General features: G+C 35.1%; 3 protein-coding genes across 3 annotated transcripts; 2 read left to right on the top strand and 1 right to left on the bottom strand.

Moving 5' to 3' along the window:
- The first annotated feature begins 778 nt into the window (after positions 1–778).
- Positions 779–5,682, top strand: Catsup (zinc transporter catecholamines up). Its single transcript, XM_085949719.1, has one exon. The coding sequence runs from the start codon at positions 779–781 to the stop codon at positions 1,895–1,897; it is 1,119 nt and encodes a 372-aa protein (XP_085805845.1). The 3' UTR covers positions 1,898–5,682.
- A 935-nt stretch (positions 5,683–6,617) lies between these two features.
- LOC147070234 (baculoviral IAP repeat-containing protein 5-like) lies at positions 6,618–14,765 on the bottom strand. Its single transcript, XM_085949721.1, has 3 exons — positions 14,631–14,765; positions 11,949–12,242; positions 6,618–10,542 (listed from the first exon to the last, which is right to left on the bottom strand). Exons 2-3 carry the CDS (start codon positions 12,240–12,242, stop codon positions 10,405–10,407), a joined length of 432 nt encoding a protein of 143 aa, XP_085805847.1. The 5' UTR covers positions 14,631–14,765; the 3' UTR covers positions 6,618–10,404.
- Positions 14,766–15,070: 305 nt separating this feature from the next.
- Pig1 (Pre-intermoult gene 1) lies at positions 15,071–18,770 on the top strand. The gene is made up of 4 exons (XM_085949590.1): positions 15,071–15,222; positions 15,480–15,557; positions 16,458–16,580; positions 17,941–18,770. Exons 1-4 carry the CDS (start codon positions 15,189–15,191, stop codon positions 18,624–18,626), a joined length of 921 nt encoding a protein of 306 aa, XP_085805716.1. The 5' UTR covers positions 15,071–15,188; the 3' UTR covers positions 18,627–18,770.
- Positions 18,771–19,045: the final 275 nt, after the last annotated feature.

Here is a 19,045-nt window from a genome sequence, read left to right as displayed (position 1 = left end):
TTGTTCACGCGTTATATTTTGATCATGTTGTGTGCGGAAGGATTTGATTGAATTGTTTTATCTCAAGAATGGTTTGTTTAAGAAACTGTGTTTGAGCTAAATGTCAAAATGCAGTGTGACAAATAACACACTCACACACACTCTTACTAAAACCGTTGAATTGTTGTACGCTCCAACGATTTCCACGATCACGCCTTAATGAACGCGCGATATGCCTTTAGACGCTCAATCCCGGCGCGTGATCCTCAAAACTTGCGCAAAACGTTGCGCTATCGCGCAGGATATAATTGACATATAAATTGTAGCAGTAGACATCTGACACGTGTAATATTACGCACTCAATACCGGGTTCCGGCGCGTACGCTTCTGAGCATGCGGTAAAGAATGTCTGTGTAAAGGCTGCTATTGAAACATTGAAATATTTACCTACCTACCTATTCTTTTTAACAGTTTAAAAATACTCCACCATTGCAAAGAAAGTAAAAAATTATAATATATTATAAATAATTCTATAAATTAATTAAATTTCCATTATCAAAATAGAATTGAGATCAACATCCCATAGAGATGTTTGAATTTTTTGAACCGACTACGTGTGACTTGACAGCTGGAAGCATGATCTGGCAATACTTAGTACAACAAACTTGAAACGCCAGAAAACAGAGTGAAACCAAACCAATAAAGCGACGTGGACACCGGGCAGAGTTTCTATACCTGATTGGTTTCATGTATTACATTAATCTATATTTATTTTTCTAAATAATACATTGTATTTAAAATGATACAAAAAACCGTGATATTGACAATTTGTAAAATCCTAGTTTGTGTGATAATATTTTTAAGCTTAGTGTCAGCATGCTCTGGACATGGAGATTCGCACCACGGACATTCTCACGACGAACTCCCGCCGGCCTATAAATATTCGAAAGCCGCCAATGATCATCGCCACGGCCACGATCATCATGATCATGACCACGATCACCATGACCATGACCACGATCATGGTCACCATCATGATGAACCTAAAATAATTCCCGCGGTACCCACTGACATCACTCAGTTATGGATTAACGCCATGGGCTCCACACTACTAATCAGCATGGCGCCATATTTCATATTGTATTTCGTTCCTGTCGACGGTACCGCAGAGAAGCAGCCACTTTTAAAAGTATTACTGGCTTTTGCATCTGGCGGATTATTGGGAGATGCATTTTTGCATTTAATCCCCCACGCTACAGTGCCTCATAGTCACTCTCACCAGGAACATTCACACTCTCACGGAGGCGGCGGGGAGCAGGGTCATTCACATGATATGAGCGTTGGTCTCGCTGTACTAGCTGGAATTATCACGTTTTTAGTAGTTGAAAAATTCGTACGGATACTTAACAGCGGTCACGGTCATAGTCATGCTAAAAGTGGCAAAAAAGGCAAGAAAGTGGAAGAGATCAAAGTTGCAGGATATCTAAATTTAGCCGCCGACTTTACGCATAATTTCACCGACGGACTGGCGATTGGCGCATCGTACATCGCCGGCAATAACATCGGGATTATTACAACGATAACAATTCTACTCCACGAAGTGCCACACGAGATTGGTGACTTTGCGATTCTCTTGCAGTCCGGTTGTTCCAGGAAAAAAGCAATGTATCTGCAACTGTTGACGGCCGTGGGTGCCATCGCTGGAACTGCTCTCTCTCTGTTCCTTGAAAATACGGATGCTTTAACATCATCATGGATTTTACCATTCACAGCGGGAGGTTTTATTTATATTGCAACAGTATCAGTGATTCCGGAATTATTGGAAGATTCAACAACTAAATACAGTCAGTCGTTGAAGGAGATATTAGCATTATTATGTGGAGTGTTTATGATGGTCTTAATAGCACAATATGAATAATTTAATCATTTAAATATTATTTAAAATCTCATAATGTATGATATAGTAGACTAAGATCTGTCTGGTCTGTTGTTTTTTATACATGATATACTAATAGCGCCTGTACACATGCATGGAATTACTGTCGGCAATTGTGCTTATTTTAAACTGTCATGACAATAACTGTTTACATGTAAAAGTGCTGACTGCCTCCCCAATCTCATTCTTAAAGAGTAAGCGAGGCGCGATGTTGTCATTTTATACTACTATCTGACAGGTCGTATTGAAAATCGGAGCTCAAAATGAGTAGTTCGTTTTTTTCCGGCAGGTTAGCTACGATCGCTCCCCTGCACAGTACATCCATGCACGTGTAAACGGGGTATTAAGTTAACAGATTACTAAACAAAAAATCATTCAGTTTGTATGCAACCAATGAGGTTTGAAATTTTTCACTAAGCTTCAGAGACATCCTTAAGCCTCAATGACATTGAGCTACTTTACAAGCTGCTTGTTGGCGAATTTACAATCTGCTTGTAAACTCGCCCAGTGTCATCATCGAACAAGTTAACAAGCAGATTGTGAACAATCTACCGAGAAAAGTTTAAAGCCGGTCAACTTTACTCGTTGGCGTGTGGGCCTACTGCGTCTGCGCAGTAGAGCGATAGTAGCAACCTCCCGGTAAAAAAACGAACTACTCAATACGTCCTGTCAAAATAGCACCAAAAATTACGGTTTCAACTCGCTTGGCTTCTGAGTGAGTGGAAAGGAAAATTTTGTGTGTCATCATCACAATCGCAATAGCTGACTCGCCCGCTTTTAAATTCTCCAACAAGCAGCTTGTAAAGTAGCTCAATGTCATTGACGCTTTACAAATGAAAATCAAACAGAACCCGCTTTCAGTATGGACTCATCTGCATCTTTGCGATATAAAACAGTGGCTGCAAGTCCTTCCATACCAATTAGCCGGTACCTCATTGGCTGCATACTACCTAATACCAATAAGCCATAATAAGAACATACAATTGACTTATGAAATGTTAAAACCTATGTAAATTTGGCTAAAGACCATCATATTATAATATAGTAAATCCAATGTATGGAATACACTAACAATTTCAATTGCTATAGTGAAAAATATTAATTGACACTCTTTGTGAGAGTTGGGATTTTTCTTTTGTGTATCTGACATTATTTTATGAATCACAAAATTGAATACAAATAAATTATGCATTCATAGATGAAGTGTATCAAAAAAAACAAAATGTAATGTATGCCTGCCTACTGCCTCCGAATCCTTTAAGTTTAAAATAAAGAATTTTTAAATGGGAAACATTTAATACATAATATAAGTAAATTCAATTTTTAAGTCAACTATCAATTTCATTATCACAAAGACGTTTATACATAAATGCATAACACAGATGTAACATTGTCTTCATATTCTGAGAATGCTTGAGTTTTCAAGGACAATGAAACTCGACGTTTCGTGCTCGTTGCAGAGGCCATTATCAAGAGATGACATGTTTTATGATGATAACATATCATCTCTTGATAATGGCCCCTGCAACGAGCCCGGAACGTTGAGTAAAGAAGGAAGAAGGACACACGGTGGAAACCCAAAAATCTACTACGATAAAAAACAACTGTGAAAGCCTCAATATATGTCATATTTCTACACAAGTACAAGTATCTAATCTGTCAATCACTCAATCTAAGTGGTGATGAAAATCTTTATACAGATATTTTAATAAACATATCGAATAACATGGAACTTCTCTGCACCATCTTACTGAAGTTCTGTATATCTTTTTCTTCAGATTAAAAAGTTTAAATACCTTTAACTAGTTAGGCCTTGTCCAGATGGCGCGATTTGACTCGCACGCAAAAACTCGTGTGCATTCCAGGTACATGTGACCTCATTGAACCGTCCACATGCACTCGCGACAAGCGCAAACATTATTCTCACATACACGCTTGTTTTTTATATCCATTCAAAAATTAATTACATCGCCTAGCTTGTTCACTGCCAAATGGAACGAGTTATATGGACACGGCACACATTTGGTACTTGAGCGTAAAGCGCGGTGAGACGCGTAATTTGGGCAAGGCCTTATGAATTTAATTTACTACTTAATATCTTATTGGGGTCTTGAATCTTAAACAAGTCAACTTGAGTGATGTAAATTGTTTATGGATGTTTTTTTATAGATTAGTGTAATCAAAAAATGTTTTTAGTTCTCCCTCACCCAAATTACAATAAATATGACGTGTGTAGGTAAACCCTACTACTTTCGAACTCAGTTATTACGATCACGGATATAGCGAGATCTCAGATGTAATGAGGAAACACTCGTTTACATTTTAGTTTATGATTTTCTCCATACATTTATTCACTTTTATAACGAGCTCCTTATCGGATATCATCATCATCAGCCGGAGTCAATCCACTGCTGGATGAAGGCCTACCCAAGCTTCTTCCAACTCTCTCGATCCTGTGTCGTTCGCTGCCACATATTTCCGCTGAACTTTACCAGTTCGTCAATCCAGCGGCTTTTAGGGCGACCCTGTGGCCGTTTTGTGCCCCTTGGGTACCACTGGATGACGGCATTTGTCCTTTCGGCGAGCAATGTGCCCTGCCCATCTCCATTTCAGCTGTTTGGCAACGTTTATTACATCACGTACTCCTGTATGCTTCCTAACCCATTCGTTTCTCTTATCGGATATACCGAGCTAAAATATCGTCAACAATTTTCTTAAAACTGTCGATCGTTAAAACAATTCGACCCTAAGCAATAAATCGGATTACGTTTATGACACTAGTTAAATGTCTAAGTACCTACCTAATTGGTGTTTTCACCGACAAGATTGAAAAAGTATCCGCGCATATGGTTGAAAAAAAAATAGGTACCTACCAGCGTTCATTACAATAAACAACTTCTTTTGTAGTTTATGAATGCCATGCTTGTTTCGGGGAAAAATTCTAATTGTGTATTTTTGTGACCGCTCATTTAAAAATACCTATTCTCTGATATAACGAGCAAATTCTGTCAGTCCCATCTTCCTCGTAATAACCAAGTTCGACTGTAGCTACAAGTCAGTTTGCTTGCAAGTTCATTTGCAGAGAACTACACACTACTGTTCTGACATTTCTTAGCAAATTTTCAGGGCATATAAAAAGACAATCTGTCATCAAGAAGCAGTCAATAGTATTAGACTTCGGAATTATTATTTAGTTAAAAAATCATGTAAAGTTTGTGTAAAACTGTTTATAACTCACTGCACAGTAAGTAATCATAATGAACATAAAAAATCATCGCCGTGCATGTAAGAAAATCAGAATGGCAATTGAGCAACCTTAATATTTGTGTAGTTTACCAACTTAACCATACTTCATACGCTTGCAAAATAATTTCAAATATAACAAATAATGTATAATTATATTTATAGTGAAAATTCTTTGTCAATATCAGTAATGCCATCTCAGAAATATTTGTTGGTTTTGTGATGTCCCATTTTCTGAATAATTGTCACATAATATCAGACCCCCTCCCCCTATTAGAACGTGATGTCATATATGTGAATGACACATTGCCGGTGTGTATTATTTATTGAATTGAAGTTAGAAGGTGCCAATGAACTTTTACTTGCACTAATATTTATTGGGGTAATCTTACATACAAGTGATATTTTATTAAGATTTATACTGTGTTCATGATAAGTTGTGTTATGATTTTTTATTTTGATCATTGTATGGCAGAAGAATAATGGAAGTTTGTTTTCTAACAATAAAATATATAGAAATCTCATCATTGTTTTTACTGACACCATTCTCTTTTCCCCTTTTTAACACTACTAGCCATGAGACCCAATTAGAGTAGTATTGAAACATTCACACTAATACCCAGGACTTTGAGAAATTCACAAAGTTGTATTGTGCTGTCACTGGGAATTGAACTGAGAAGCCAGTGCCTTACGCATTTGACTACGGAAGTCGAAAAGTTCAAGCATGCAAACCTTCAGTGTGGAAGTATTTTTGAGTGCTTGCACCCATGACTGCCAGCCTCTACCACATTGAGCCTGTACAACCTCCTGCATACCATCGCTCATATTATTACTTCCACAGTGGTACCCTCACCATGAAAAAATGTTTATTCGTCATTATAAGTTTATTTTTGATTACTCCGACTAATTTTATTCCCCCCAATTAGTTCAGATAATTGAAATTCATTTGTAAAATTATTTAGTATTAATCTGTTAATGAGGCCTCTTACACACTGTCGACTGATCACCTGCAATCAGAAACTCTGGGTGGTTGCCGCAACCACATGCGTAAATGCTGACTTCCTTTCTTATGCTTGGTGGTTGACAGTGCGTAAGGGGCCTGACACATTTAGTTATTTTTACTACCGGTGACAAGGATCATTTTGATATCTAAGCGCATATATTGTCAGCTCAGGCCCATAGTGCTACATCTAGGAATTATGTAGTAGTTTTGAGTAATGGCTGATCAAAGTTTTGACTCGCCTATACTGACAAAAACATCGGCCCTACGAGGACAACTAGTAATTTTAGAATCATAAAAAGTAAATAATTGACAACAAGCTTTTGCAGTCTCTCTTCAAGGCAATATCTCTAGTATTAAAAAGACCATAAGTAGACATGTATAAAAATTATTTATTAGTTTAGAAACAAAAAGGTACTTATATTATAGTATATTTACATTATTAGCGTTGGAAGGTTACCATTGGAACATAATAAAAAAAATTTAATACTAAACAATCATATTACTATACACACTTGAACATTCCACATAATTTTAATCAAGCCTATTGGAAAATTACAGAAAACAAACATTCTATTAATACAACTGAACAAATTACAATACACATTAAAAACGATTGCTATCAAAGGAAAATTAATAATATGTAGAACATTTTCCTCTGTATGTTTACAAATAGTTAACCTATCAGTAGAAAAGACAACATCCTTATCGACTACTTAATCTGCAAGCCAGCCAACTGCACTTTTGACCAAAAATGAGATTTTGTTATAAAGCATGTTTTCTATGCTCACACAAAATTTCAAACTCCTAAACCTATAAATAAATGCGTTATCGTTCTTCACACAAAACACCCAACTGAAGGTGCCAAATTTCAAATATCATAAATGGACCATCTCCGCTCTTTATATAAATTTTCTTTATAAGTATATAAAAAGGAAGCTAAAATACTGGATTAATTCATAGTGCAGCTTATTCGTAAAAAAAATAGCTGTCTGTTGAAAGACATTTAAAGCTAAATTGATAAGTGAGAATGACGTTTCAACAAAATAATTGAACGAAGTTAAGGTCCTTTCTACTTTCAGTCAATTCAACTATGAATCATCCATTTGAGTCGATAATGCATCGGCGTGCGGAAACAATTTATTTCGAATTTTTTGCAATTACACAAGAGTGCCTTTGTTTTATTTCTGAGTTAACGTTTTCATATGAAAAAGTTTTGAAGTGATCGGATGAAATAATGTTAACTAACTAACTAACAAAATCACTTGATTACAACTATCGCTTGAACATAAACTGTGGGAACATTCTTTTTCAACATTTAACATTAAAAAATCAACATGACTTGGGAATGCAGGATTAGTTTGTATCGAAAAGAAATTTTATGTCGAGTACCAATGTATTAGATATACTATGTAATTATAATTTTAGGAATCTATCTACGCGCTGCAGGTCTGGCATGGCAGGAGGCGCGAGAGTTGGTGATGGACCGAAGTAAGTAGCGCTTACTTGTGCTTGACAGGGTGAAGTAGTAGTTTAGGACTAAGCATAAAAACAGGTAGGTAAATCACCATTTTCTTTTAAAATCAATTACCAATATAGGTCTGTAGACAGAGTGAACCGACTTGTTATAATATGAGGAATGGTTGTTATTGGAAAGTAGCCAGTTTGCACAGTCCAGTGGAGAGTTGAATGAATGTAGGATCCAACGCGTGGGCTATTGCAACCATGATGATGATTATAATAATTACTATATATTTGCTTAAGGCATCAGGTCTTTGTTCTGGATCAAACACATCGAAAATATAACATGTGAAACGAGTGACGGCTTCAGAAGTAATTGAACCAAAATAAAGTGTATGAATCACAATTTGAATGTTGCAAGCTGGCAGTCATTCTAAACAAACCGTCCATTCGCTTTATTCAACCATTAAACCTATGAATGATGATGCCAATAAAGATAATTTTTCACAATGCAAAAAATTGCAAGACACAGTAAACTAGATGTTTTTTTTTAATCTTATCAATATGCATATCGAGTTTTTTTATCTATCCTACAGGGACTTGAAGGCCACAGAACTTTTAATGAGATTACATAAAAAAATAATGTAAAAAATTAAAAAAAAGAATTTTATTCATAAAATAGTTAACTCTCGATTTACCGAGCAATAGATTAACTGTGATTTAAAAAAAAAACTATATATTCGAATGATTAAATTCGTAGTAGATATTTAAGCATTTGAATTAAATCTTGCATTCGCGGTAGGCCAATTGAGAAGTGCTATGTGATCCACTATTATAATTATATTTTTGCAGATAACTCATTTGTCATTAGTGAAATTGGGTAAGAATATTATGATAATCACATGATTTTTTCAACGATGTTTAGGATTAAAAAGATTTTCCGATAAATCGAGAGTCAACTGTAGTTCCAATAATAGTCTAAAATGTGTAACAGTTTCAAGAGTACAGCTGTTATTTGAAGGAACGAGACATGGCAGTTATTCTCATTTTAATTTTCTCTTGTCTTTTATGACCATTGTACATGACTAAAGCATATTTTATGGATGCCAACCCGTAGATTGATAAGTTACTGTAAATGAAGGCCACATTGCTATCAGTTGGGTTTTAAATACCAGGTGATAATATTCACATAAAATGCATTTAGCTTTTTATTGGACACAAAATATGTCTCCAATTTGAATTAAGGCTATACCTCAGCTGAGGCATGGTCTAAAAAGATCATGACTAGGCGATGCGCGGATTGTGCAAATGTCGCGAGCCGAATAAAATATAATTTGTCATAAAAATCCAACATGCGTCCATTTAATGTTATGTTTATTGTTATATTACTAATAATAATAGTATATTCATTGACATGTTTTCTTTTTCAAGTACATGCGGAACGTTTTTTAGTCAGTTTTACACGATTTAAGAATATATTCCTCCGACGCCATCACAAAACAAATTGACGTGCTCACAAGTCGACTATCGCTCTCCGAATAGCAACGCGGCCGAAATTACGTCCCACATAGTGTTGAGAATTATTTGCCGTTTCACTTATGTACGCTCTTAAGTATTGACCTACTCATGAAATTCATTTGATTATTTAGAAAACGGTATTAAAATTAATGAGTTTATCAAGGATTCACTTCACTTCAATTTGGAATAATTTTCATGAGTTTCATATTTTTTAAGCATGTCTTTAAAAATGAACGAAGGTTATAAAAGCCCAGACCACAAGATCAGAATTGAGAATTGAAAACAAAAAATATCTCTTCTGCCTGTATTGGCATGCAATGAGGATTTCCCGCAATGATCATATCAGTGTTGCCAAGTCAAAATTTTTAATTTCAGTAGAATGTGTAAAAAAAAATCAGTAGATTCGACAAAATATCAGTAGATTTCTGTTTTAAGAAAAAAATTTCGCCGCGGGCCGCAGGTTCCCAATTTTTCATAGTCGGCTTGTTTTTTTTAGGAAAAATATTTCGTCGCGGGCCGCAGGTTCCCAGATTTTCATAGTCGGCTTGTTTTTTTTAGGAAAAATATTTTGCTCGTAATGAATCAAAAATGATCATATCACCAATGAGAAGGCTTTAAGACGACTGAATAAGCCAAGAGGTAAAGGATAGCAGGGGTCTCACTAGAAAGAAAATCTCTTGGCTACACAACTTCCGTAACTGGCTCAACATTCAAGGCATCGATAATCCGAGTGTTTCAGTATATGGAGACATACCGCAACTTGATCCGTGCTCGGAAATTTGTACGTATGCAGTTCACCGTATCACACTTCACCGTGAAATGTTGTATCCGAAATATATGGTCGTATATTAAAGACCGTCCAACCTCTTTGGGTTGTATAGTACTGAGATAAAATTCAGGTCTAAATAAAACACGGTTCTTGTTGGTATACAGGAATTTAGCGTCAAACAAATTTTGAAAATAGTACAAGTCGTATTTTTTTCATCTCTTTCCGATAAGAAAGCTCACGACGAACTATGCTACCTACGAAATACGTACAATTTACATGTAACCAGCTTGATCAACTTCCTTTGATAGAAGACAGTTCATGAGTAGAATAAATTAACACAGACAAAATACCAGGTCAGGCTGGCAAGTAGCCAAATTTTTACAGTGCACATTTTGAATTATCTGCGCACATGCATCATAAAACTAAGGGGAATATTGCTCCGGTGATCCTCAGTGTGCTGTGTTCCACCAATTGTGAACCATTGTCAATGAGATTATATTAATTTTTCAATTTGGAGTACTTAATTTTCATATCTATCTCTTTCATGGCTTCGTTCAACATTTCTTTATCTTCCTCGAACTTCTGTGTGACTACGTTTATTAGAAGTTGCTGTGTAATATTTAAATACTCCAACACCTGTTAAAAATAAAACAAAAACAATTACTTTTTACCAAGATTAATTTTTAATATCGTAGGCCTAATATGCAAACCTTCTATGTCTATTTTATGTAAATGTTCAGGAAAGAGTTAAAACTTATTATTTATCACATTTCTTTGACGATATGTAAAATGGTTGATCTTGTGCACTAGTGAGCAAGTTAAGTAAATCAACTTAAAAGTTAAACACCGTGTGATTGTAAATTCTGCATAGTTGTTTTCAACATTCTGTAAATGAGGTCTCATTCTCAAATGATCATTGATTATAGGTAAATCAGTATACAGTGGTACCATGGGCACGGTAAAAACGGCTTGTAGTTGTATTGTTTGCTAGCATTGAAACAAGCATTGCAGAAAACAATTCCAATACATCTGCGAATCGTCTATGGTGCCAATGTATACTGATTACTCGACCGAGGGTACTTGATGGAAATGAATTTAAGCTTTGTACTATTCCATTTGAGTACTGTATACTATATTCCAATTGTATACTGATTTACCAATACAATTCTATGAAAAAAGCGGTTTGGAATTCATTCTTTATTCAATGCCCTGACCGCTACATCATAATGGTAGATTCGTATGTTTTGGTGGCTGTTTTTCTTCAGGCGATAAATTTAAACTGCTCTTCCCTTATCGCACTAATTACACAAATAGTTGAAATCAGATATGACAACTACCGAACGGCCAATCGCCAATCGATATCTTTTAGAAAATTTAAAAAAAAATGTTGTTGAACGGAAAATATTCAGTTGGCTGTTCAGAATATACATTTTTAGGGCCCATGAACGAATCTTTATAAACTAAGGCCAACGTGAAAGAATTTTTTTTTTTAATGACTGCAGTTTGTGATGATGAATTTGCTGTCAGGTTCTTGCAAGAACATAACATAACAATGTATAATACACCAGTGATTCCTAACAAGGGTGCTGCGAGTTGAATTTGCAAACATTAATAAAAAAATACAACTTGAATGATTTAGTAATACAGTATAAAAAAACTGTTTAACATTACATATTTTAATGTCAAATGTTAAATCATAGTTATCATTATCGTGGGTCCCAGGTTCGAATTCTGGGTCTGGCAAATAATAGCATGGGGCGGGGCTAACATCCATTTCTGATAAAAACAAAAAAAACTGTTAATACGAACCTCCACTCTGTGGAGGCCCATATGATCTTATTAGGATCGGATGTGATCAAAGAAGAAGTTATCATTGAAGTACCTAGTGCGAGTTATACTCGGGATGGAAATTTTTATAGCAACAAGTTAAAAAAGAATAAAAATTCAGCCAGCCCATTACACATTGTACTACAAGAGCTACTGTTAAGTCAGGTTGGGAATCACTACGTTAAAGACTTAAGTACCAAAAGATTATATCGTACTGTCATAAATCGTTCCGGCTTTCCAATTGTGGCGAACATGCAGTAGGAGGCGTGGCTTTTATGTTCCTGCCAAGGTTCATCATCCTCCTCCCAACCATTTAGTTCCTTCCCGCAGAGAAAACATTTCACAAGATCCACATCCCGCGTACTGCCGATCTTGTAGAATCCTGCCTCTGCCATTTTTTTTATGTTGCACTTCTTTGTGTCGTCAAAGGGCCAATTTTTAAACGTGGCTAGCCGATGGAACTCTGATTTTAGGAGACTCAAAGATGATTGAGTGTCGGCGTTATTCATCTGGGGACAAAATTATTAAATCAAGTAACATACTTAAGCCAGGTACTCATTAGCAAGCCGTAACTGTAACCGTTCCAGATCTGTAACCAACTCTAGGTGCGGAATCTTTATTTATTAGGCTCGCAAACTAATTATTTGGTGTCCATACTGGTTAATGTATCTGTAACGATCACAGTTACGGCTCGCTAATGAGTACCCCTGGTATAACATTTTTCGACTTAAGCAATGTGGTTAAATTACGAATACAGGTGGTGATACATTCTACTTTCGTACAATTCGTTATTTTAATGTAACGTTTGTTAAAATTTAGATTTTTATCGACAATGCAAAAATTGTACGTTTCCATGCAATCGCTCCCCTCTCCTTCGATAAATGAATATTTTAAAATACACTTTGTGATGTTTTTTATTACATTGCTCTATTTTCACACATTTTCAGGAACCAAGAATTTTATAGCTCCCTGCAACTACAATTTAAAAATAAGGTACCTATTGAGATATCCAGGGTTCAGTGACTAGCTCAGGTGTTGATAGAACCCTGGATTCACAAAAATTAAATAAAAAAAGTCTTTCTTATTCGTACGGTCTTATATTTTCATGGTTAGTTTTACAAAAGTTTAATTTCGGGTTTTTACAGAGTTACAGTGAGTCAGGTCTGTTCGCTTTGACCAAAGGAGGCTCACTGCTCGCCACGGGGTTCTTCTACCATGATCTTTTGATTTGGCGAATCACGAGGTGGACCTTAGCGCCGGCGCGTGACGAGTCAGCGTTGCGCAATGCGCGGCAAAATTATAATATTTGAATTTACTTCATTCCTTCATTTAAACCTTATAACTAAACATTTTATTTCTTATAGCTAGTACATATTTTTTTTTTTTTTATAAAGCAAATTTATTATATTTTTAAACTATTGATTGCATACATCATCTTTCATACTTTAATATTACCTTAACGTTTGCTTTTCATCTACGTCCGGCACATTACCTCCATATACCGGACGAAGGACTTTACCTAAGAATAAAACATTTACGTAGTTGAGCAGGGAATCAGATCACGTGTTTTATTCAATTGTTTATAGAGATCAGGGTAGCGGTTCAGCCCGATTTTATTTAATATTTATAAACACCAAGAAAAGCCTGTTGATAACAGGTACGTGTCACTATACAATGTACTATATTTTGTACAATACAATTTTGTGACAAAGCTTTTTACCATGGTCAATAATACGTCCACAAGAGCATGACATGACATTATATTGCCAATTAAATTTTTATTACATTATCCATTAAAAACAATGTCAGATTACGCATTAGTCTACACGGGTTATAGTTCCATCAATATAAGTTATCCGCTGAGTGAGGGCGCCACAATATGCTAACATTTGACATATCATTCAATACTTTTTACACTGTGATGAGCTTAGTTCTAAATTAGAACACCTGACGATTTATGATGGTACATATATCTATAGCTACAGTGAGTGTCTTATTTGTTTAAAATTCTGGTTTCTTTTCCTTCTAATAAGAGCCCTGTGGTGAACTCAACACTACACTCATAATTTTAGGCACGCACCTGAATTTAAACAAAGTCGAAGGCACTAATTAAACTTGCTGCGGCTGTTTATTACTGGCCATGTATGAGAAAGGGTATTATGATATAGATTATAAAATGTAAAGGTAAATTTACCTACTATATTACAGTTAGAAGAAGCTTGGATTTATTTGCACCAATAGTGTGAATTTTAAGCTATCGCAATCATAACTGTTTACATGTAAAAGTGCTGACTGTCTCGTCGAGTAAGTAACACATTGTATGGTGCTATTTGACAGGCCGCGAAAATCGGTTAATGTCAAAATGAGTCTCTGTGTGGTGCAGTTCGTTTTTTTCCGGTAGGTTCACCACTATCGTTCTACTGCGCAGACGCAGATATCACACAGTCCAATTGTCGCATGAAAATTCAGAAGCTTCTGAACTTTTTTGATTCATTTGCTACTTACATGATAATACGTGCTTACACCTACATTTTATTGTTATGGCTGCGATAATAGGTATTGTCCGCAGTAAATTCATGCAAGTGTAAACAGGGTATTATGTATTAAAGTTAAATTGGTGTGTGTTATTCAAGTTTGTTTGGTACTACTGCAGTTTATTTTGTTACTGAAATGGTGATGCTCACAAAAATGGAATGCGCCTTCCTTCATATTTACAAGTATAGTCGTAGGCAGAGGGTAAGTGGATACGTCCTATGTTTAAATATTTTCTTATATAATTATATAGAACTTTTCAACTGTCCTCCGAATCCTGGATCAATTTATGAGTCAATAAAACACGTAATTTTTCAAATTGGTCGGACGAACAATGCAGTAATAATCGTTCTAGATTTGCTCACCTTTTAGAGGAATGTGAAAACTGTCACCAGTTTAATTTTTATATCCGGAAAGTTTGGTATATTGGTGTAAAGTTAACAAAATGATTCAATAAGTATGACTCGAACCAGTCGGTTTTAAATGTCAAAACTCGAATTAAAATTAAATTTTCAAACTCAACGAACTGTCAATAATGTTACCAGTCACTTACTAGTCAATAATAGACATAAATTAAAATTTACCTCCATATTAAAATTATAGGTACCTAAATGTAAAAAAGGTAGATTATTTCTTATAATTAACTAGCTAAGGACGTATTAATTTATATTTATAATAATTAACGTTTGAATTCAGTTTAACGATTCTTTTATTTTCAAAAAGCGACTATTAATATTATTATAATAATGTCCCATCCCATTATGGTCATGCTCTATGGCCATGTATTCGTAATTTCTCTATGGATTTCGTCTAATATTGCGCCAATTTTGCTGTCATTTAAAATAATACAGGTTTTTTCTGTCTAAAGTAAAATTCTTTTTACTACTCGTACTACGTGTTAAAACTGACTCAATTATAATAAAATGGCAAGAACTAAAGCTTCGGTCGTAGGAAAAGGTATATAATACTATTAACTTCAATTTAAACTTGCGTGAAATTACTTGACAACCATTTGACAACGTTCTCAAATCATGCTCATAAAACTTGTCACAAAATTGCATTTTGTTGTAGGTATATTATGTTACGTTTGAAAATCGGTATCTACAGACGTTTTAATTGAATTTCAATTGCTCTCAAATGTTCAATATATAAAAAAAATCGATCAATATTACATGTGTGTTGTTTACTAATGTAAAAATGATTGTCTTTTTCAGTCTTCAGCGGAAAGAGCTCAGCAAAAGTAAGCAAATCTCAGCCATCTAAAGCGCCGTCTTCAAAGGCTGGTTCTTCAGGTTAGATAAACGTCGAATTAATTTATTAGTTGAAATGTCGTGCTTTTGGGTCTTATGCCGTGTCTACATTGGCAACCTCGTTAAATTTCGATTCGCAGATGTTGATAAATAGCCTTAAAGCTCTTTTTTCTCCCATCCCTTTCTAACTGTAGATATACCCAATCAACATTCAATCCGTATAAAACCTGGTTATACCATCGAGCAAGAGTAAAATAAAATCTTATTAGGTTATACACTTCCACTTTCAGAGTGTTATATTCACATGCTGCACAGCCGTAAAAGTTATAAAGCGTAATGCAGAACCAAAAGATAGACGTCTATGTCGAAATCGGTGACCTATAGACGTGTTGTTACGCATTGTTTGTCTTTTCTACCTACGCTTCTAAGTATAGTTCATTATGATCATAAACTACATGATGTTACAGTTTGAGTAAATGTGCCATATTACATCATACCGTACAGTTCTCTCAACTAAAGCTGGTGTTTCTATACTGGTATCTGTCCCCTTGTCCAAAGAAGTTCACAGGAATTAGAACAAGAGCGATTATTATGCATTATCGACAAAAATCTAAATTTACGAAATAGCGAATTCTACAAAAGTGTTGAACTGTCTCTATTGAAAGCTTTCGAAAACTTGAAGTCCTTCAAAGATTTTATTATTGATTTTCTAAAAATACTATTCAATGTGATATTAGTTTTGTAAGCAGTCTTATCATATCCTATTGGTAGAGTATTATGAGATTAAAGTAGTCTTTCTATTATGAGATATAATATAAAGCGTTATATTATTAAAGCTCATTGACGTTTCATTCATATTGGTCCACAGGTCCACGAGCCAAGTCATCTGGAAGCTAGCTTTAAATCTTTCTTGATGGATTGGGTTTTTGGATTTGTTTTTAGGTCCATGGTTTGGCACAGGCGGCAACCCATACTTCCCGCGAGAAACCCCCGGCTGGCAGAAGCCTATCACCAACTTCTTCGGCGGACTGCCAGTCAAACCGGATGCCGATGGACAGGTTCCGAGTATGTATAACGTCATTAATGGTGTTTGATGTCAATCTACCTCGCTTGCATTCCTATATGGTGGAGAACTATTGTTAGTTCCGTGTTTTATCATAACTATCTGGGCTGAGCTCTGTCAGATTTCCTGATACGTCACCATTCTTTTCAAAGTCTTTTAACCAATGAATCATTTGTGGATATTTTAAATTGTTTAAACCAGGGGTTAACAAACGTTTTCGTTAAAGGGACAATTTTGAAATCAAAAATATTTAGCGGGCCGCGCTTTCTTTTGTAAATATTTTCTGTTTTTAAAAAACGTAAGACAAACAAATAAAAAAACATAAATATGTAAACTTATATTTTTTACTTCGGCTTCACACTCATTGATTTGCGGTTATATTTTTCAACATAATATGTATAATATGATTAAACACAATTTTAATTTGACAGCTAACAACACAACAACTATGGCAACGGCGTGCCCGTAACTGGGCCTGCGCCAAACCCCCCTTACTTCGCACATCCGCATACACAAATATCAAAGTGTCTGACCATTCAGTCTTGCCAGAGGAAATTTTATTCTAAATGTAATTTTTAATATTCGATATGAAGTTTAAAATAAAAATACTTAATTACAAGATAAAAAGAACTTTTTATATACAACGTTTTTAAATTTTCTGTTGAACCATATAAACTTGACTTGACTAGCTTAAACGATCAAACAAATTTGTACTTGACATGTCATATTGATTTTGATAGTAACGCACATATATATTAATAATTTAGTTGCTAGGCCCCAGAGCCATAGCAACCAATAATGGTGTCGAAATAACTTTTCACACAAAACAAAATTAACTGAAAATGAATTCAATTCTACTTAAAGATGGCTAAAAGTATTAAAAAAATGCATTGGCATTGTGTTCTGATATATTCTAAAAGTTTCAAATGTCTAGCTAGTCGGGAAGTTAGTTAAAAATCGGTTGCAAGATTTGTACCGGACAAAGAACCACCGGACAAATAAGAATACGAGCTAAGAAAAATGTTGTAAAATAATACAGATTTAACATGAATCTCGCGGGACACACTTTGTGAACTCCTTGTTTAAACCAATTTTTTCGGTAAATAGATTTCTTACTTTCATCTCCTACCATTATCAACTTTGCTCCAATTATATTATATATATTTTATTCTTTCTTATTTGAGAAACAGATATACCCTTTAGATCTATCACAATAGTCCTAGTTATAGTTGACTGTTCATTGAAGTAGAATCAACAAAAATAACTGTTTCAAAACCATTATAATGGAGTTCAATTAATAATTCATCAGGATAACGCTGTTATTCCGGAAAAGGCGTCAATTGTTTCTCTGTTCTCTTTCAGCATCGAGTAAATCGGATGTTCCCAAACGAAAGCGGAAGACGATGGCGATATCTTCAGACACGGAGTCGGATTGCGAAGAAACTAAACCCGACCAAGCTGCAGATTTAAATGAGACAGACGCCAACGTCAACATTTCATTGAACGACACCAATGTTTCAGACAGACTCGATGATTCTGATGTTCACCTATTGCCGTTAACTGAAGACGGGAGTTCGCATAAAATCGCCGAGTATTTTAATGTTGACAACAGTGCTAGAAACATTGCTACCAAAAAAGACGAGCCGGACTCCAAAAATAATAATATTGACGTTGTAAACGATACTTCTTTTGATAAAATCGACGATTGTAATACAGAATCTGATGAAGTCATTAAAGTGAAACTGGGAATGTTTAAAAACAAAGGGAAAGGTAAAGGAAAGGGTAAAGGGAAAAAAAGTAGTAATTCCGCTGAAAGCAAGCTTGTTGAAAACGGGAAAACAGATTCCGAGAATATTGATGAATCTAATGGAAATAAGACTGCTGTTAACGGTAATATGAAGGCTACGGAAAAGGAAAACTTGAAACCGTCTAATGTGAATGAAAATACAAAGTCAATGAATGCTAATAAAGTAGATGTCGGTAAAAAACATGAGTTGGACGAAGTGGTCGGTGAGAATTTGCCAAAGAGAGTGAAAATAGACGCATAATATTATTGACAATGTACAATATTGCAAACCTAGATGAAATGAGCAGTACATATTAAGAATATTTTAACTATATTATATGTAATAAGTTTCGTTACAAAGTTATTCATATCATCGTTGGGATGTTCAAACTTCCGATGTGACAATTTTATTAAAATGCCTTTTTTATATTAACCCAATGTTTACGGGCTCTATTAATAATTTTTTTAATTAACGTGTTAATTTGCATTTGAAAAGCAATTAGCAAAAATGCAATTTTGTGCTGCCCGTAAGCATTGGGTTAATTAGACTACATTATCATTTATGACACTGTAACCCTTGGCGGGTATTGACCTCATTCAAAAAGTTCTCCCATCCTGGACAATTCAGCGCTGACATTCTCAAGTTGCTTTGAGTGAGCATTCTTCATTCATTCAAGTCTC

The sequence above is a fragment of the Rhyacophila brunnea genome, unplaced genomic scaffold (assembly GCF_057557595.1).
Source record: "Rhyacophila brunnea isolate RB1 unplaced genomic scaffold, BYU_Rbru_1.0 scaffold_22, whole genome shotgun sequence".
NCBI lineage: Eukaryota > Metazoa > Arthropoda > Insecta > Trichoptera > Rhyacophilidae > Rhyacophila > Rhyacophila brunnea.
The sequence above is the reverse complement of the archived record's forward strand: the minus strand, read 5'-3'. Positions and strand labels throughout refer to the sequence as shown.